Source organism: Triticum aestivum, chromosome 3A (genome assembly GCF_018294505.1).
Source record: "Triticum aestivum cultivar Chinese Spring chromosome 3A, IWGSC CS RefSeq v2.1, whole genome shotgun sequence".
In the NCBI taxonomy this organism is placed as follows: domain Eukaryota; kingdom Viridiplantae; phylum Streptophyta; class Magnoliopsida; order Poales; family Poaceae; genus Triticum; species Triticum aestivum.
The window spans coordinates 558,541,046-558,562,059 of NC_057800.1; the positions used below are offsets into that span (position 1 = coordinate 558,541,046).

At 46.9% G+C, this 21,014-nt stretch overlaps 2 protein-coding genes across 9 annotated transcripts; both read right to left on the reverse strand.

The window, feature by feature from the left end:
* Positions 1–248: 248 nt before the first annotated feature.
* LOC123062208 (homocysteine S-methyltransferase 4) lies at positions 249–2,183 on the reverse strand. The gene is made up of 6 exons (XM_044485621.1): positions 1,817–2,183; positions 1,479–1,717; positions 1,249–1,378; positions 890–1,093; positions 729–800; positions 249–630 (listed from the first exon to the last, which is right to left on the reverse strand). The coding sequence occupies exons 1-6, from the start codon at positions 2,045–2,047 to the stop codon at positions 424–426; spliced, it is 1,083 nt and encodes a 360-aa protein (XP_044341556.1). The 5' UTR covers positions 2,048–2,183; the 3' UTR covers positions 249–423.
* Positions 2,184–2,826: 643 nt separating this feature from the next.
* On the reverse strand, positions 2,827–20,730 carry LOC123062207 (pseudouridylate synthase 7 homolog). 8 transcript variants are annotated; one of them, XM_044485614.1, is made up of 20 exons: positions 20,351–20,728; positions 20,068–20,247; positions 19,756–19,982; positions 19,579–19,651; positions 19,423–19,479; positions 19,075–19,154; positions 18,930–18,992; positions 18,542–18,629; positions 18,345–18,447; positions 18,156–18,259; positions 17,451–17,524; positions 16,786–16,850; positions 8,213–8,373; positions 8,057–8,124; positions 7,922–7,982; positions 7,182–7,219; positions 5,606–5,674; positions 3,849–4,125; positions 3,349–3,442; positions 2,827–3,072 (listed from the first exon to the last, which is right to left on the reverse strand). In XM_044485614.1, the coding sequence occupies exons 1-19, from the start codon at positions 20,624–20,626 to the stop codon at positions 3,413–3,415; spliced, it is 2,094 nt and encodes a 697-aa protein (XP_044341549.1). In that variant the 5' UTR covers positions 20,627–20,728; the 3' UTR covers positions 2,827–3,072; positions 3,349–3,412. The 8 variants fall into 8 exon arrangements, with proteins under 8 accessions (XP_044341549.1, XP_044341548.1, XP_044341547.1 ...); XM_044485613.1 differs by having other exon boundaries at positions 2,827–3,125; XM_044485612.1 differs by having other exon boundaries at positions 2,827–3,125; positions 3,317–3,442.
* Between the last annotated feature and the right edge of the window lie 284 nt (positions 20,731–21,014).

Sequence of the window (21,014 nt, forward strand, 5' to 3'; positions counted from 1 at the left end):
CCCACTAGTCGATTGAGAACCCAGGTATCATATCCTTAATTTCTGATTTTTTGATTTTTCGGTATTTTTTACATTTAATATTTTTTAAATATTCGTATAGGTGTGTGGAACACCCAGAAGTTCCTTTGTAATTTCCGTCTGAACCCTCAAAACTACACTCTAGTTTCACTGGTACACGGTTGCTGAGTAATATTACAGCCACCTCCCAAGCTCAAAGCACAGCCAAAATACGCAGCCAAAACAAGATAGACAGCAACACAGCGGAGAATACGACTAAAATTAGAAAGATCAAAGAACCAAGCTTCGTCATAACAAAAAGAGCCATGATAACGATTTACATCACAACAGGGCCATGAGAACGACGATCTACATACACCTCTACGCCAGCATCGCGGTCGATGTAGAAAGGGTGGCCTATAGGCTCTACAGGACGGCCACGGCAGGGTAGTCATCGTCGGTATCGGCGTCGGCGGCAGCATCCTCCTCCCGCAGCGCCCGCGCGATGGCCCTCACCGTCGCCGGGCCCGTCCTGCAGCACCCTCCCACGAGGGAAGCTCCTGCCTGCCTCCACTTGCCGACGCACGACACGAAGTCCGTCCCCGCAACACCACCACCAGCAGCAGCCGAGTCCTGCAACGCACGCACCAGCGAACGGTCCGTGATGCAACGCAAACGGGCATGATCGAGGACATCTATCTGCAGCTGTTGCCAAGAGACGGAGAACTCACCACCCACTCCTTGGTCTCGGCCACGTACGTCTCCCCGGTGTTGGGGTACACCACGATCGGCTTGCTCGTCACCTGCAAGTATAGAACAAGTGCACGCGATTAAGTTGGCAGTACACGTGAACTAGTAGTATGCAGCGTGAGACGCAGCCGCGCGTATTCACCTTGCTAATGGAGAGGACGAGGCCATGGATTAGCCTGGGAGCCGTGCAGTTTATCCCGACGGCGGCCACCCTCCTGCAGGAGTCGGCGACGGCGGCGCACTCGGTGATGGGGTCACCGCTCGCCGCGTTGGCCCCGTCCTTGGAGGTGAAGGAGAACCAGGCGGGAATCCTGATGTCGTTCTCCTCCAACAGCTCAGCGTAAGCCTGCAATTGTGTAGCAATAAGTTGATCAGTTCATCATGGACTGCTCACAACTAGCTAGTGACTACTCCCTCCGTTCTAAAATAGATGACCAAACTTTGTACTAAAGTTGAGCCATCTATTTTGGAACAGAGGGAGTAGTTATTAAGCATACGTGCCTGTGCTTCCAGCTTGTTTGGGATGGTCTCGAAGGCGATGAGATCCGGCCCTGCGTCCGCCAGCACCTGGAGCCGCCTCCTGTGGAAGTTCTTGAGCGCTTCCTTGGTGACGGATCTGCCATAGTCCCCGCTACGTGCACACATACATAAACATCAGTTAACTGATCAATCAAATTCAAACATGTCCAGAAGAAGATGAATGGACGGTGTCTGCTGGGATTGATCGGTACGTGTACTCGGAGCCGTCCGCGAGGTACGCCCCGTAGCTCCCGACGGAGGCCGCCACGAGCACGGGCCGGTGCGCTCTGGACGCCACGCCGTCGTACTCATCGCGCGCGGCGTAGGGGCCTTTCGACCGGCCTTCCACGAAGATGGCGCGCGCCTCCTGCGCGATCTGCACGCTCCGCCGGAGCAGCGCCTCGCCCTGCTCCCTCGACACGCCTCGCGACTGGAACCCCTGCAGCGTGGCCTGCGACACCACACGCGCACGCACCGCGTCATCGTGTGTGCACCAGAGACAGAGCATTGGCTTGGACGGGGAACGGAGGAAACGTGGGCATGTATGTACCTGGTAGGAGGCCGTGGTTATGATGTTGGCGCCTGCGTCGAGGTAGTCCAGATGGACCTTGCGGATGAGGTGGGGAGCGGAGACGAGGCACCGGGCGCTCCAGAGCTCGTCCTGCAGGTCCGCGCCGTGCGCCTCCAGCTCCGTGCCCAGGGCCCCGTCGACCACCAGCCACCCGCCCGCTTCCCGCAGCCACCGCCGCAGCGCGTCGTCGTGTCCGTCGCCACGCCCCATGGCAGCCGGCCGATGTCGGTCGTTCAGCACCTCTAGCTAGCACACACGCCGAGCACGTAAACGAGAAGGCAGGATATCGAGAAGGGGGCAAGTTTGAGGGAGTAGTGGTACGCCGAGATGAGATGACGATCGATCGCGCAGTCGCGGTGGAGGTTTTAAGACTGGGTCCGGACGGCCCGGGCGCCGCCCAGAGGCCTTGGGCTGCGGCACGTAGTATGCTGCAGCGGCGGCCGGGACAGCACGCGGCCACCGCTCGAAGCGGCCACGCCGATAGGCTGGAAGATACGTGTCGCTGTAACTGTTTCACGTCGTACATGCGCGCGGCCTGCGGTGTCGTAGCCCGTGTGCGCCGCGCGGTTCACCCAACCGGCAGGCAGTCTAACAGCGTGGCCGGGAATGCGGCGGTTCAGCAGAATAAGCCCAGGGTTTTTCTTTTCCCGGTTGCATGGGTACACGTGGGGTTGCAAGTTGCAACGCACCTACGTTTCTGCACTGAATTAACGAAGATGGTTTTATTATTTTTGACAAAGTCAACACTGAGAACCATTTGATCTGAATATTGAGATTTGTGCAAATGCTACAAAGAGATAGAATCTTTATCAGACAGGTGTGAATGTTAACTGAAAAAATAGTTTTTTTTTTTAGAATTATGGTCGCTCTTAATGAACAGCTCCGGTCGGTCTGAAAAAAGTGCTGGCCTTGCAAGATCAGAGAGGAGATTGGCCTGTTTTTGCAAAAGTTAGAACTACGAACCCTCTTTTCTGTGGCAAAAACCTCTATGAACTGGAAGGAGCATAACTAGCAAGTTTTACTTACTAATAGCTGTACAGGGTATTAGACCTGCTCCGTGTACAATGCAATACTGATCGAAGCAACATCCCTTATAATTCATAGTACAAAACAAAACTGCCTACAGTTGCTCGTTTTCCTTTTGATTTTCCTTTTTCAGGTAAACTGCCTACTCTGCTCAGTGGGACATCCCAACTAGTGGTCGTTCTTTTCTCGCTAGCTGACCGCATCCTCCCCTAAATTACAGAAATGCTATAGAAGTCAACATGTAGAATCCAGGAAAGTAACACTGCAAGCACAAAGAAACATCTAGTTATTACAGTCCAAATATTGCACCCCCTCCGTCCCCAAAATAAGTGTCTTGGCTTTAGTTTAAATTTGCACTAAAGCCAGGACACTTCTTTTTGGGACGGAGGGAGTGGGTATCAATCTCTATAAAAATTATTGTAGAATATATGACGGCCTAGAGGGAAAACTCACGTCATTGGACAAAGTTTGCTGATGGAACGTACCCACTTAACTTCCACCCGTTCAAGATTAGATCAGTTTTCGCAGATGATGCATGTTGCTGCAGGTTCAGGAGTTTAATGCTTTCTGACAATCAACCTGTGTGCAACCCAAAAAACTTTATGAGGTGCACACTCATCCAGCAAAGTTTATTAACAAAAGAAATGTTAGATAATTAAGGAAGAGTGGGGAACTTGGCAAACTTAAGCAGACACTAATTAAAAATCAATAACAGCACAGGCAAAATAATAAGAACGGCTTGATGGCCAGAAAACACTAATTAGACTGCAGCATATGGTTTCGAAATTGAACGGCATTCGAGCACCAGTACTAACTGGGTGGCACCAATGTTCCAGCAAGGAGATGCATTTGGATGAAATGCCCTATAATGCCCCCAGAGTGTCAATTATGAACTAAATAAAAGAATAAAATGTTGCAGAAGCAACGCCAATAAAAATATTTTAAATCAAAACCAAATAAAATGATCTGGAAATTAGAGAAATACCGAAGTTGAAGTCTTCGTCAGCTCCCTGATAGCCATCGTAGCATAAGATGATGTCGGTAGAGTAAAACTTAATTTTACGGCAAGCTCTGGTAACAGATCTGAGCTGCCAATAGATTCGGTCTCTGCTAGGATGGTTGCTCCAGAGGTGTCCAATGAATCATCATGTGACGCCCCTGTAGATAACAGTTCATTTACTTCAGATGGCTTGGCTTTGGATAGAACATCTAAGTCAGTCTCCACTAAGTGTATTTTGTCATCTGTGTAAGTCATGAGGTCCCTGCAGTATTAAGAGACGATTTAACTGAGAAGTACAAGGTATCCTGCAAAAGTGCAAAGAATGATTCAGTTGGCTCAAGCAAATGAACAGATTATTGGCCTAATTCTCACTTAATTGACAAAGGAGTGGCTATATTGCAATATGCTGATGATGGTACTATACTATTTATACAAGATGATCCAGACAGTGCTAGAGATCTCAAGCTGTTACTGTATCTCTTTGAGCAAATGTCAGGATTGAAAATCAATTTTCAGAAAAGTGAGATGTTGATGGTGTTACAGGATGATGAGAAAGGGCAAAGTATGCTGATCTTTTCAATTGTCAGTTGGGTTCTTGGCCTATTAAGTATTTGGGGTACCTGCTTGTGGGAGCAGATTGCATGTGGCTGACTCGAACTGAAGATAAGATTCATAAGAGGATGGGTGATTGGGAGGAACTGGACTGGTAATCATTCCTGTAGTTAAGATACCTCTGAAAATTAAGATATGGCTGTGGCTTATATGGCATAAGCATCTAAAGATAATATGATTAAGAGGAACTGACTGGTAATCCTTCCTGTAGTTTTTGCTCCGAGACGGAGAGTATCAATCATCTCTTTGGTTGTTCGGCAGCGAAATACATTTGGAGCATCTTGAGTAAATGCCTAGGGGCCAAAACCAGGCATGGATGCTTTACCCAATACTTTTGGTGGATACCACGTTTTATTCCCAGCAGCAGAAATCTACAAATTGTAGGTTTGGCTGCTATATATTGGGCCATTTGGAAGCTACGTCATAGGGCCTGCTTTGATCACAAGCTTGTTAGATCTCCAGCTGAATTCATTTGGTATGCCTATTCTTCTATGCGCTACTGAGCAGGTCTTCAAAATGCCAAGGAACAGGTGCTGCTGGAGCAAGGGGCGACTGCTTTCCAGGATGAGGCGCTGGCCATTCACAACAATGGTGGAGGAGAGAAAAGAACTCAGAGACTGCTGCTGAAAGATCAAGATCAAGATGATGATATGGAGGAAGCGGCTGAGCACGATGGTGAAGCATGAAAAATAGGGGATCTTTGGAGGCCTGTCCTGTTGCTAGTATCGTTTGGAGAGTTGTAACAGTTAAAAAGTTGCTGGAGTGTTTGATTTTGGTGCTCGAGCTTGATAGGGCTGTTTGTGTTTCCCCTTCCTTTTGTTGTTTCGTTGTAAACTAGTTGGTGACGATGTTAGTAGGTCCATTTTGGTTGCTATGAAGTAGCAGCTTTCGTTATTCAACTTGTGGTTGCACATGGATGCTATTTTTTCTTGTTTTGTTCTGTTATCCCCTTTGATAATGGAACCCGATCCTAAATTGTATGGAAAAAAATCCTGCAAAAGAGAAACTGCATTGAAACATCTAGAACTAGAACTCACTGTACAGCAAATATAGTTAAACTTAACAAACCAAAACATAAACAAAGCAATTGATTGAACGAAACAGTAGAATTTTGTTTAAGTTGCACATACCATTCACAGTCAATAGGTCGTTGTAATACACGACGGTAACCTCCTTTCATGCTTGTAATCGAGAATTCCCTTACAATTGAAATTTGTGTCATCCAGCACAACGGTTAGTATGCAAAAATGGATATTAAAATGATATATCCAAAAATGCATGAATATGAATAAGATAACACAGTAGCTATGCCAAAGATACAATATTAGTGACCAAATGCAATATTTAAACCCCTTTTTCCTTGGCCAGTGGTAGGCGCCGGTCGACCGGTCACACGTATGCTGTCCAATTCGCCAAGCGCCAACCATTGGATCCCGCACACTGCATGTCGTCTTCCTCCCCCACGTCTCAGATCTGATCCAAAAGTCAACAGCAAAAATCCCCTTCACCCCAGCTCGTTTTTCCTCCACACCATGCCACATGGGAGGCCGTGGCTGTGCGGCGAATGCGCACCCACCCCACTCCCGCAACAGCTCGCCGTTGTCAGCTAGACGTCGGGCTCGTCACTGCAGCTCCCCACCGGCTGCTACCCAGCAGTAGCAGCCTCGATGCTGGTTGCAGCAGTGAGGGTAGCCGAACCCAGCAAAACGGCTCGCCGTCAGAACACTGGAAGTCGCTGGTCCCAGCAAAAAATGACTCGCCGGTGGGTTCCAACTTCTGCTGCCAATGGTTGCAGCTCTGTCGCTGGCCGGTTCCAGCATCTAGTGCCACGATCCCACAATCGGGTGACTTTCATCTCCAGCACCGGCTGCTGCCGGTTGCAGCTCCCATGGCTGACGATCGCATCCCAGCCTCCGGTGCCAGTTCCAGCGTCCCAAGTCACCGGTGCTAGCAGTCGACGTCGCCGGTCGCCGGTCGCAGCAGTCGACGTCATCGGCTGCAGCAGTTCAACGTCACTACCCTTAGTTGTAGCATCTGTTGCCGTCGGACACAGCATCTGTCACAGCCGGTCTCAGCGCCCACGACCACCGCCGTAGCACCGCTTCATACCTTGCACCGCAGCACCCCGGCACGCCCTGGCCACTACCCTGCTAAAACAGCGTTCTACCGCTCGCGGCGTGGCCAAGACGGCTCGTAGCTTTGCCAGTGGCGTCACAGCAGAAGAACCCCCAGGTGGTCGCTCCCCTCCCACCCCTTACAGCAGCGCACCCCCAGGCACAAGGCAGCGGTTGGCCGACCGGAGTTTGTCAGGAGGATGGTTCTGCCAGGGCGATGAGAGGAAAGAGAAGGGGACTAGCTTGATGTGGGAGATAGCAGAGGTGAGAGAGAAAGAGAGAGGAAAACTCGCGAAGAAGACGAGAATGAACGATAGAGATGGAGAAAGAATACGGAATGGCTCACATGGTTTCTCACAGAGATAAGGAGAGCGAGAGCGGTGGGTGGTGGGCCAGGGCTGACGCGTGGCTAGTGCGCGTGCCACCGGTGCGTGGCTCGGACGGACAGCCGGCTAGAAACGCTTCCCTTTTTCCTTTGGATGTGTTATTTGAACACCCGCTTTATAAAGGCCCATTATGATCACAATTATCGTACAGAGCTATAAACTAGCTTCAGAAAGCAACATACATATATAGGAACAAACTAACTTACTTGACTCCATGGGTGCTCTCTGTCAGGCTAATACCATCCTGGGACAAAAAGAAACAGATAGACATTAAATACACATTTAAAAAGAAAGTATTTAAGGCTTGAAGCTATCTCTTTTCAGTAGTCTGACAAATAAGTAGGTTTGTGCTCCAATCTTACAGATAATATCTCTGTAAAAAGGGAGATATGTGTGTCTCATTTCAACAAAACAAACTTCATAAATCCAAACATAAGAAATTACTTAGCCTCCACCATTCTAGTATATATACAAAGATCAACAAAACCAGCTAATAATAGAAAGCAACAAAGATCACAATGAAAATATACTAGATTGGCCTTGGACAAGAGTGATTGCATGCAGCTGTATTTATTGCCAAAACGAAAAGCTTGGTGTTACCTACTAGCGTGATTGGTTGGCAATTTCATTCTGCAGCTTTTCAAGAAAAGCAAAGGGCATAATCGGAAGGCAGTAATTACACTAGATGCTTTGGTAGAAGCACATGCCATGTAAAATAGAACATCAAATCAGAAATTATCGCCTACGAATCTCAAATGGAGGGAGTACTCAGGTAAGGTGCACAGAACACATGGGTAGCAATTAAAAATGTACTACAAAAAGAGGGAAACTAATCCAATATTACACATCTACACCCTATAGTTTGGTAGCAAAAAAAAAGAAAAAGAAAAGCTTGAGAACTTAAAAGCACATTATTCGATAAAATTCACGGTAAAGATAGCATTACCTTGTTAGCTATTTCATGGTAAATCCCAGCAACTTCATTTCCAGGAAACAATGTTTCTGAGCTGCACATGGAAAAAGTAAGCATAACACTATGAATCAACTGTATAACAAAGAACATACAGCAAATGCTCATCACCCAGGCAAAGGAAGGACAACATCCTCGAGTGTGTACACTGCCTTCAATAAATCTTCAGAATCAGCTATCTACAAGAGAAGTGTATGAAAGGGAATTCCGCAAACAGTAGCTCTCATGCACAAGTTTTCACTCTGTTTGTGTGTAAATATAGTAAACCTTGACAGACTGGATCGTTTCTTCCGGAAGTGTTTCAGCAAATATGGCCATTTCAGATGTGTTGGTGTGGTCATCATTATTTTCTGAAGCATCTGTTACAATTCCTTCTCCAAGACATTCTTTTTTGTAAACCAAGTCACCTTCTATGACCCCTGATAAACCTGTGATGTTTACCCATTAGCATATAAAGACAAAAGAAAGAAGAGTGGATGGAAGCTTCGAAAAATGAAAACAAACTTTCAACACCCTGAGTAAGTATAGTGCAACAAAATGCATATTGGATCACTAAATGCACCAAAAAATTAATATGAAGGAAGAGACTAGTGTGCCTTGCAATAATCAGATTTTGAATGAGTGGTTGCATCTGATGGCGGAGCTAGGAAAAATATGAAGCCTGGGCAAGCCGCGTGCCCCCATTTATAGATAAAGCAACAACCATACAACCCAAAGCATACAACTCGACACCACAACACACACACAAGACAGGATACAACAGTGCACAAGAACAGCTACACCATCCCAACCCACTACAAGCCAACAAAAGAATCTATACCTATGTAAAAAGACCCTAAGGGGCAGATCCAATTAATCTCGGCCATCAAATAAGGTCAATCCGACGACCCAGATTGCTCCAATGGTGAGCGCTCAACATGTTTAACGTGCAACTAAAATCATACCAAATATCACCGTCAGCACTAATCACATAATTAACACAAAAAATGATATCTTACCTATTATCTTTATGCAATTAATATACTGCCTAATATTAACGTGCATTGCACGTACGCATTTACTAGTACAATTAGAGCCCCGCTTCAAGCTATCGGAGTTCTCAACCATGACAGGCGAGTTCTCAACCATGACAGGCGTCACGAAGTGACGACGCTGCGCCCGACGAACCATGGACTCCAAGAGGGCGCCTTCAGGAAGGGAACTACACAGGAGCACCGCTGCCGCCTGATACAAAAGGATCATGGTTTTCACCCGGCGCTAACAAAAGGAGAGAACCGCAACGGCATCGTCATGAAGGGGACAGCACCCGCGAACGCCGCCGCTTTCGACCTGGTCCAAGCCAGACAGGTATTACTCCCCAGCACGCTCTCCGCCTCTAAAACCACCCTCGATCACCGAGCACCGGCCACCAGGCCGCGCGCACGGCTATGGCCGCCAATCCACACCTGAGCCATGCGCCCCGCCCATGAACATCCAGGCTCCCACCACCAGGGTTGCCGCCCCGGCATCCGAGACCACCCCCTCCAATGCCACCACGACATGAAGACGAGAACAACCGGGTAGAAGGCCGACCAGTAAAGGGTAGAAGGCCCGTCCTTCCAACACTAAAACAAACCCATGGCCGGGCGATGGCCTAGCTGACCTAAAGCGAACAGGGGATGGTCAGCAGCCGCCGGCTGCACCGCAGCCACCCGGCCACCCCCGAGGGCTAAGGCCGCCGACACGACACATTTGGCTCCTCTAAATCTTGGTGTCGACAAGCCAGAAGGCCTCCTGCCTCCCTTCCCGGGTCGCCCTTGCCACCATCAGACAGTCAACGATGCATCACGCGCTAAGCCTTCGACACCAAACTATAGGTTACCACAAGCCGCTGCACCCAATCGTACGAGCAGAAGGGGGGTAGTCGACCACCCATGTTGTGCCACCACCCCCACTAGCCGAATCTAGCCATGTCACCACCACCGGCAGAGAACTTCATCCCGACCCGAGACAAGGACCACCATCACCTCGTTGTCCATCACGCTGCTAACCCGAAATCAATGGGGGTGCGAACGGTATGACAATCAGATATCCCGGCATGCTGGATAATGTCAAGCGCGTACTGCCGCTGAGAGAGAAAAAGAGAAGAAGAGGAGCGCATGACAGAAACTCCAAGGAAGTGCGAGAGAGAACCAAGATCGGTCATGGCAAACTCTTGTCGAAGGGAAATAACGTAACGAAGGAATACAGGGGTGGATGCGGTGAGAATGATATCATCTGCATAAAAAGGAGATAGGCAATGTGTCCAGAAGATTTGTAGACAAATAAGGAGGCATCGCACTTAGAAGCGGTGAAACCAATGGTGGCGACGAACGTGGCGAAGCGAGTGAACTAGGCACACAGGCAAGCTCGGGTCTCCATCGCCTTATCAGGGCAACAACAAGCGTCGCCGTTTCACCAACAACAGCGGCTACCAGGGAGCCTCCAACTCCCCGCCCCCGTGGACTAGACACGTCTACGCCTTCGCGATGGGTAGGCGTAGACGTGGCTAGTCCACAAAGGGTGGGGGCGAAGTTGGAGGCGTCTTGGTAGTCGTCGTTGTTGGTGAAACGACGGTGCTTGTTATTGCCCTGATTCGGCGATGGAGGCCCGAGCTTGCCGCCGCTGAAGCCCGGACCACGTGGCCTGGTGTGGTTGCCCGAGGCGCCACCAGGAGGCGGGGCGGGAACAGGTGGCCGGTTGTGGACGGCGAGGGCGCTGTAGGAGCCAGAGAAGTCGGCGCCGGAAGTCATCTCGTCCTACAAGAACATGCCCACGTTGATATCAAACGCCAGGGGCGTGGTGGACTTCTCGATGATCTTCGCCGTCATCTGGTGCTGGTCTTTGTTGATGCGGCGAAGTTGGAGGACGAGCTCGTCATCGTCCACCGGCTTGTCAACGTTCCGCAGCCAATCAACAGCAGCTTTGTGATGGGCGTTGAAGGTGGAGATGGAAGAGTCGCCCTAGCGGATCCCATGCAGCTCGGACTTGAGGTAGAACTGCCGGAAGCGATGATTGTTGGGGAACAGAGTCTCAATAGATGACCAGATCCCAAAGGCGGTGGCCTTCCGATCGATGATGAAGCCAACGAGCTCCGTGCTCATCGTCTCATAGAACCACTTCTTGACAGCTTTGTTGACCATGCGGCGCCGCCACGGTGGTCGTTGAAGTCGGGAGAGATGTGATCGGCGACGTCGTACTAGTCGATCGTCTCCAACATAAGGTCGCGCCAGACCGAATACTTGCCATCTTTCATGTCCAACCGCACATCTACATGGTGGCAGATGTTGGCCCCTCGACGCGGATGGCATGAGCTAGGGCCGGCATGGGATAGAAGCTCGCGACAGGCGGCGCGGTCTGGAGGGGAAGAGTGGCGGTGACCATCGTCAAGGGTGAAGAGGACAGTGCATGGGAAGGTGTGGGAAGAGGCGTGGATGCCATTGGAAAGGGGGAGCGGGCATATGCGAGGGGGGCGCCGATGAGGAAGCTCCGGTGGCGGCAACCTCAGGCCATAGCGGAAGCGATGGAGATGGATCAAACTGATACCATGATAGAAAGAGAGTAAGAGTAATGATGCATCATAGTGTATTCCTCCTCGATGGGGTGATTAAGTAGAGAGAGTACGAGAGAGAGAGAGAGAGAAGAATACACATGCGCGTACAAATAGAATACCAGCCGATCCTGAGGCGGCACATTGCATGGCGCGTGCATGCAACAGATAAGGCTTTACCAGAGTAGTTCCATGAGAATAGCTCGAGCTAACAGTAGTCTAACAACGAACTGAGCAAAACATTTGAGAACAGCAATGGCCTCATCAAGGGACACAAGCATCGGTTGATGTAGCAGCGCAACATGCCTGCTATCAAAACCTTGATCTAGACCTTTTAGAAACTGCATCACCCGCCTGCGCTCAACCATCTCCTGGCAATCTCCATGGACTCTACATGTGGAAGCTCAAGGGGGTCACACGAATCCAGATCGGCCCAAAGGTGATGCAGCTCAGTCACATACACCATCACGCTTTTGTCACCTTGACGAACATCATGGATCTTGTCTTCAATTTGAGACACGAGCATCAGGTATCCCTTACCGGAATACCTCATGGATATCAGGCTTCACACAGCAGAAGCATTCAACGATTTCTCAAGAGACTGCAATGACTAGAATCAGTGAGTTCAACATCCAAGCCAATATCAGTGAGTCAGTAACATTCCACTTCTTCTATTCTGAGCTCAGCTTGTCAGCTGGTTCTCCAACCGTTCCAAGTGTTAAGCTTCATGCACTAGCCAACGCAACCAAAAGTCCGAACTGGTGTAAAGAGTTAGGCAATCCACATATATACTTCAACACCCCCTCTCATGTGTGACGCGAGAAGTCAACGCGTAAATTGACTCAGAGGTATGGCTCAATAGAGGCATATACGTGGACATAGAGGGGGGCAGCAACAATTTTTGAATAAATTGCGAAAGCTGGGACTTGAACTCAAGACCTTAGGCTCTAATACCATGTTAAGCTTCATGCACTAGCCAACGCAATCCACATATACACTTGTACATATGTAACTGTTTGATCTTTTTCTAATTTAAAAGTCTGTGAGGGCCTTTCCCACCGTCCTCAAGTTTCAAAAAAAATCCACATATACACTTCAACACCCCCTCTCACGTGTGACGCGGGAAGTCAACATGTGGATAGACTCAGAGGTATGACTCAAGGCCTATACGTGGACACAAAGGGAGGGCAATAATTTTTTGGATAAATTGCGAATGTCGGGATTTGAACTCAAGACCTTGGGCTCTGATACTATGTTAAGCTTCATGCACTAGCCAGCGCAACCAAAAGTCCCAACTGATGGAAAGGGCTTGGATGTCCACAGATATACTTCAACACCAAGAACATGCCCCTTCTGTCCCTTTGTCTTCAAGATTAACAAGGCCCGCATCGACTCCTTAAATAAATTGGCATGAGCTCCGGCTTGAATGCCTGACCAGCTCGAGGCACAACAGTTCCACCACCTGCAGGAGATGAACCCTCGGCAGCTTTCGCAGTCATGAGCTACACAAGTTGCTCCAGCACAGAAGTAATATCACTCCCCATGACAGCCTCCACCTCGTCTTTTCCTAGCTATGCCACCTCATGCCTCCTTCCTCTGCAATCAGCAGCCACAACACCACAGCCAGAACACCACCAGGATCACTCACTTCAGCTATTCACTTAGCTGTGAGAACCTCTGCTACATGCACCAGCACCAAGCTAGCCAGCAATACCAGCAGCAGCACAGGACCTCCTCTTTCTCCAATCAGCAGAATCAGCAGCAGCAACGAGCAGCTTCAGGAAGCAGCAGCCTCCAGGAACAGCACAATATATAGTCACACCGCCAACAGCAAGCAGCACAGCACTTCTTGCTGAAAAACACCAAGAATGTCAACGAAGCAGGAAATAGCTCCAGCAGCACAACACTTCAGCTCCTGCTCGTCGTGTTCCAGTTCCAGATCGAGGAAGAGAGGACGAGCTGCGCCTCCTCTTCCTCCTCTGCCGCACAACCGCAACTCCTGCAGCCGCCGGTTCTCCATCGGTGTCGTGCAGCACCTGTGCAGCTCCGCCAGCTCCTCGCGCACAGTCACCTCTCTTCGCCGCTGATTCCGCCTCGCCACGCCTCTACTGTAGCTCCTTCTGCAGCTGTCGTCGCCTTCCTCCCTCGCCCTCAGCGTCTGATACCATGTAGTTCGAGAGAGGGATGTGCCAGGCAGCTACTCGTTCTGGTGTAAAGCGGCGCATGAGACCAAACATAGTTTGGCTCCTCTTCTAGGTCAGTGGCATGGCATGGGCCTGGGCCATATGGACTAGACTGGAACATGGGCTCACATACAACAAATGTCCCCATTGCTAAGCCAAGCTCAGGGACAATAGCCAAAAGAAATAAGAGAGCATTTGTTGTCAATATGTAAGCAAAAGTCAAGTCTGCTGCTGCTGCCACCAATAGTTCCAAGCCAATTATTTGCCATGCTGCAAAGAACGCCTGGAGATCTTGTAGATGAAAGTCTATTAGCACCATATGGATGCAACACTAGGCAGCATGGAAAGAATATGGATACTCATGTCGGATGGCTGGTCAGATAGAAGGGGCCGCCACTTGTCCTTGTTAACAGTCTGGAGGGCCCCTTCTTCTTGGAGGCTTAATGCCTCAAGTAAATCACATGATGCTCAAATGATCGCTGGTTTGCTAGAGAAGAGAATTGAGAAAGCTGGGAAAGAAAATGTTGTCACCGATAATGGTGCTAACTACAAGGCAGTTCGCCACCTTCTAGAGTTGAGGGTCCCTACACTATATTGGAGTCCGTGTGCATGTCATTGCTTGGACATAATGTTGGAAGATATAGGGAAGTTGAAGGCATTTAAGAAACCTATTGCACAGGCCAGACGTGTCACAACTTTCATAAATAGGCATGGGAGAATTCTTAGTCTAATGAGGAAGGCTTAGGCGGGCTAGATTTTTTAGACCCGCAGCCACTCGTTTCACCACGGCCTTCCTCACACTTAAGAGTTTGGTCAAGCACAAGGTGACTTTGAGTCTATTTACTTGTGAAGCATGGGTTAGAAGCAAATTGGCGTAAACACGAGTGGGCTTGAATGTGTATTTGATCCTCCATATTTGGCATCAAAATACCTCTGAAATCATAATATTGTTGGGCCTAACCAAAAAGGTACTATCAACCACCATCTCATGGGCACCAACCGAGATTTGAGATCTCGAACTAATTACATTGCATGCACAATATGTACATACTTTCTTTGCAAGATTTGTGAAAGCTCATTGTAATACTAAATAACTTTAACATAAGCTTCAACATATAATTAATTTAGAACACTCTATTTTTCTATGCAACCCACGACATGAGTCGGAATACACCCATTTCCATGGACCACACTAAACAATTTAATCACGAAGCCCCATAATTGATCTACACAAAGCAAAGCTATTTGAGCCCCATCTAGTATGTCTAGGTCTAGCAAAACTAGTTTGTTGATGCGAATCTCATCCACTGCATAGTTTACCGCTCTCAGGACTATCAAAAACATAATTAGGAAATTCTTCTGCCAATGCATCCACTTTTTGCAAAATACACTTGTTCTAATTCTAATCAAGGGGACATGCTCAAGAAAATCTTAGGAGGGAAACAAATAGCAAGGGAGGCAAAAACCAATTGCAAATAATGGGTAAAGCAATGGACAAACAAAGCATACGGGTTTCACCTACAACCTTTGTTGCATGGCATTAAATCACGTCTCATGTTTGAACCCCCGCCGTAGACGTGAATTTAATGCCATTCAACAAAGGTTGTAGCCTTGTAGGTGAAAACCACATGCTTTCTATGTCCATTGCATTGCCCAACATCTGCAATTGGTTGTTGTGTTTATTGCTAGTTGTTGCTCATATATTAATGAAATTTTCAGCTATCTCTATTTGATTGTGACTGCAACAAGTGATTCTTGCAAATGGATGGATGCACTGACCGAAGAATTCACTAGTATGTTCTATATATGCTTGAGAGAGGCGAAATATCTAGTGGAAAGAGCTTGCATTGACAAACTAGTCTTGCTAGACCTAGATATACTAAATGTGGTTCACACCATATAACTTTGTTTCGTATTAAATCAAATGTGGGCCTCGTGAATAAAAGTGCTTAGTGAGGTTAATGCAAATAGGTGTATGAAAACTCATCCCATTAGTTGTACAAAAAAAGTGTAAGTGTTTTAAATTTGTTTTCACCATGAGTTCCAAGTTAAAATTATTTTGCACTACAAATTAGCTTTCGCGGAGTTTTGCGAAGGCATGATCTTTTTGGCGAAGTCCAACAATATTATTATTCCAAAAGCATTCCGCTGCCAAATATGAAAGAAGAAATACTAGTTCATCAATTTTCCGCCAGTTTTCCTTATTAAATGGTCGTTTCCTCTTCTACATAATGGAAAAGCAAAGCTCTTGCCGGTTGCTAGAAGAAAAAGAAATGTTGATTAAAGGTCGCTAAAGAGGACTATCACTAATCTTCAACTTCGTCGTGTCATGATTTTCTTTGTCAATATTAACAAGATATGTGTTGAAATGAATTGCCAGTCTGGTAAAACAGCTCAAGAGGTACTTGTATGTTTCTCATGTGTTGATTTAAATAAGTTTGATATAGAAAAGCTTGCCCATCTTGCAGCAATTTATCGTGCAGATTTCTCCAAAGCTTGTGAAGGTTAAATCTCTCCTACCGAAAGGCATGGTTTATAAGGCAGTAAAGCAACCTAAAGCGAGCACCACGCGCTCTGACGCTTAAGCGACGCCTAAGCGCCTAAAGCAGGCATATTTCTAAGGCACTGCCAGGGCGCCTTACCGCTTAAGCGTCTGAAGCAGGACGCTTTATAAACAAGGCTGAAGCGTCTAAGAGGAGCTGTTGGTGCCTAGACTCTTGGATGAGGCACCAAGGGCCCTACTAGGACTTAGCGGCAACGTTCGGAACTTTGGGAAAACTATGTGTGCAATTATCTCTACAACTTGCTCTTTACTTTCCACGTTCTTGCAAATTATTCCTATTTGTAGATTCATAGTTAGGGTAACTTGATCACCTAAAGTGAATCTATTAAATTTACCAATTTTCAGATCTTGTGGGTTTCACCTCTAGCCTACCCCAACTTGTTTGGGACTAAAGGCTTTGTTGTTGTTGTTGTTGTTGTACTATAATACTTTAAGTAACAGCAGAAAGTCTCCATTAGTTGTCTCAAAATAATGAAACTAATCAGATCAAAACCTAGTGAGCCACAGACACACAAAGTATACTGACCATATATTCCAGCTCTCATACTCGCAGCATGGTTCCATAGATAACTCTGGTAACTATGTACATACCTGTGTAGAATAGTCAACACCGCTTAATAAGTAGATGTAGATCTGTAGAACTTAAGACTTAATCGTAAGTAAGAAAAGAGCGGATATTCAAATCGGCTCCCAAGAGCATATGCTCCGGGGGTGATAAATGACAATCTTGATATACAAAAACTGAAAAAAAAACATTTACATGTCCATGTCCTATATATACATGAAACTTTTCATGAGGTAAAAGACTGGTTTTGTGGCCTGTGCCGAAAAACATATTTGGCGCTTAAAATTTGCCTTTTGAGAGCACCAGGTTTTCTTTTCTTTCTTTTTTTGTTAGAGCAAAATATATGTCATTTTTTCATGAAACTTTGCAAGAAGATAGAAGCCATGAACATGTGTGTTATCAAAAAAAAACATATTGCTTTTATTATTTACATATTGTTTAAGTTTTTACAGTTTGTCCAGGAGCATGTGCTCACAGGAACCAAAATGCTGCCACCCAGAAAATTGTAACTACTTTGCAGGCATGGTGGATTCTCTAGGAAAAAACTCTACGGCCATCACAGATGCTGTATTCCAATTTAAGATCATGAGATACACTCAAAACTTAGATCGTGCAATAGAACATACATCAATCTCAGTGTTCTAGGTATAGCCATTAGTGCTTGTAGATAGTTGCCAGGGTACTTCTTCAAACGCTGAAGCTGAAAATGACAGAAAGCACAAATATAAGGGTTCCATCGTCAAATTAAAGTGATAAAACAGAGAATAGGAAAGCTATATTCCCTGTTATAATTTATTTAGTACTCTCTCCGTCCCAAAATAATTTAGCTTGAGACACTTATTTTGGGACCGAGGGAGTACTCCCTCCGATTCATAATAACTGTCGCAGTTTTTTAGTTCAAAACTGTGACACTTATTTTGGATCAGAGGGAGTAATTAATATATTTGAATCAAGAGATCAACGTAATAATTTCTAGTTTATAACCTCATCCAGAGTAAGTTGGTAAGTTTTCTCCATTTTGTAGTTACACTTTCATACAACATCTACTAAAATCAAGTCAATGTCAAATTCTGGGCACCAGATAGATAAATATATAAGCTTGCATTATCATTCTGTGACATCATCTTGCTTTCTGTTGGTCCATAGCATCACAAGTCCTCGTATCACAGATTCAACATTGTGTGGGCACATCAATCTCACTTGCTACGGATAAATAGACTTTATAAGCACCAACAGAACATTACAACGATAACCAGCAAATGTGATAGGACAAAAAAAATGCTCAGACGTACGATATATAATCCAAGAAAAGGAAGACAAAATACACTTACGATAGCCCTCTCTGCTATGAGACGCCGAGGAAAATTCCTAATTGCCACATCAATATCACCATGTTCCTTGTAATGTTCCCTCACCCCATTCATGTCATCACACTGTACGCAGCTAAGTTAAGATGAACAAATCCGAGCACTACATATTAAAGTTTCTAGTTGTAAAACAGCAAAAATAATCAAGGATATCTCCTTCCCTTGGATCAAGAATCAAGCTAACAGCACTTCTCCACTCTCCTCTAAGCAAAGCAGCACCAACGAGATGAGTTGGTACTGAAGCACTACCAAAACGCTAGAAACACGATACAAATAAAATGTTTTACGTCAGAGACAGTGGCAAAAAAGCTTGAAGAGATAAAAGAAATAAGAGGGTATATTTCTTGTACCTGCAGACCGTAGTAATTGATAAACCCACTTTTTATCAATCCATCAACAGCTACCTTAATCATGTCTTCTGATTCTGCGATAACACTCCTGACAGATAACAGCAATGGAAAGCGTGAATTCTCTAATCACTCTGTAGTTGAAAATAAAAACAATAAGGTCATGACGGGAATCTAAGATCATAGTACACAACAAAGGCAACAAATTATGCAATTCTTTGTAAATTGTAACCATCGTGAATTAGCGTAACATTGTGTCACGGCATATCCACCCGACTTGTGTTACAGCGTGTGTCACAGCCTGTGTGGCTGTGCACCGTTTATATTGCAGAAGGTCAAGCAAATTCATTATAGCATTGATGTATAGTGCCATCACAAAGAAAACATGCACCTTAAGGTAATTGTAAATCGGTTTCCCATGAGTTGACCAAGAACAAGGCCCTCCTTTACATAACTAGAAAAAGGTAATCAGTTACTGAATTGTCAATGACATAAATCAATGTTGTGCACAGGAGATGATACACATAACCACTTACTTAAAATCTCCAACTTTAATGCCAGTGAGTTTATTATTTAGAGCGGCCAACCTACTGGCATGTACCTTGAAAAGTGTTACCTGATGAGAAGAAAGAGAATTAAAAATCATGAACCCAAGAAAAACTAAAATACTTGTCTTTTGAAACTATATCATCCAATTTTCCTTGTGGCTGCAATAGTCAATGGCGTCAGCTTTTTTTCTGCGAAAAATATTATACTTTCCATTTTGACACCATGCTTGTTATATTGAATCACAACTCATATTGTCCAAATAAATAAATGAAAGAAATTCAAAAGGTTGATATGTGCATGAATTGACATCATAAATTACTGTGGAAAATAAGGACCTGCTGGGTTGTAATAGCACGTTTATCCTTTGTCCCTGCAATCCTAAAAGATCGTGGCTGTGGATAATACAGGTAATTTCAGAATATGTGAATACATTCAGCAACTCAAAAGGAGAAGTTGCAAATATTTTGATGAAAACAATGGCAAACAGGCACCTGAAGCCCTAACATTTTTCCTATAACTCTTAGTGCCTCCTGGGTGTCCTTGTTCTCTTTGTAGAGATGAAACCTGTAGCATGAATTACAACCTAAATGTGCAGTCCTATGCATCCTTATGCATAAATATTAAATATCATAGATTAAAAATGATGGGATGATATGTAATGCCATCACCTGAGAAACTTCCCAAGATGATAAGGCCAGGTTACAGATCCTCTACTATCAAATGGCCTGTCATCTCTCCAGCCTGAAGGTTCAGAACTTCCTGTGCCCGTCCTGTTCCTCCGGCCACGTGGCCCTGACCTCAACCGCACCCTAATACACCTCTGGACCCCATCGCTGTGCTCAACGGTGTCCGTCACCAAGAAGATGAAGTTCCTCTTGAAGAAGTCATGCACCTCCTAGAAAATGTCGAATACTTGACAAGTTCACATCCAAGTTTCCACCATAACCAATTAACCACAATATCTGGAAAATCAAACCCACCAAGCGATGAGCCTTGTCGGCATCAGGGGAGAGAATGATCGGTGAGACATCACTATCACCTTCTGAAACCCTCGACAGAAATCCCCTCAACGCCTCACAATCGGCGTCACCACAGAGCAGCCGGAACGATTCAAGTGCGTGCGGGAGGTCAGCGTCGGCCTCGTCATCCGTATCTGCACGCTGCGAATCCGCACCAAACCGAAACGATGTCATGAGAGTACGGTTTCTGAATCCGGAAAACCGCAATGCGGGGGGGAAGCAACAGGGAGCTCGAGAGGTAAACCTCGTCGGGGAGGTCGAAGGAGGTGAGGCGGACGAGGGTGCCGTCGCGGGCGACCTCGTGGACGACGAAGTCGGAGTAGCGCTGCTTGAGGGCGCCGCGGAAGCCGGGGAGTGAGGAGGCGAACCGGGAGATGCCCACGTCGGGCTCGGCGAGGGCGGCGCGGCGCTGGGCGGGCGGCTGGGCCACGGCGCGGGCGCGGCTGGCGAGGGGGCGAGAAGGGGGGTTTGCGAATGAGAGGGGGGAGAGAAGGGGGGTTAGGAAGTGGCGGCAGCGCATTCGGACGCGCGGTGGGAGGATGGCCGGCGGAGGGGCGGTGGGGAGGTGATTCGGCCAGCCGCGCGCTCCGCCTCCGTTTCTGTAGGGGGTGGTTGGGATGTGGGAGCTGGAAACTGGAGGCTGAGCAATTGTTGAAGGAGCTTTTTTTTTCTGAGAAAAAATGTCGAAGGCGCTTGAAGAGCTATTGGGCTGCGGGCCGTCTACTGTGCGCACGCTAGACGGCCCGCAGCCCAATAGCGCTTTCCTGGTCGCCTCGCGCGGTCACCGGTCCCTCTCGGTCGCTCCCGCTGGTTAAAAATGTCAACAGCTACTTGTCTCAAAAACAGCTCAAAAAAGCTACTCCCTCCGTCCCATAATATAAAAGAGTACTTGTCTCAGAAAAAAAACT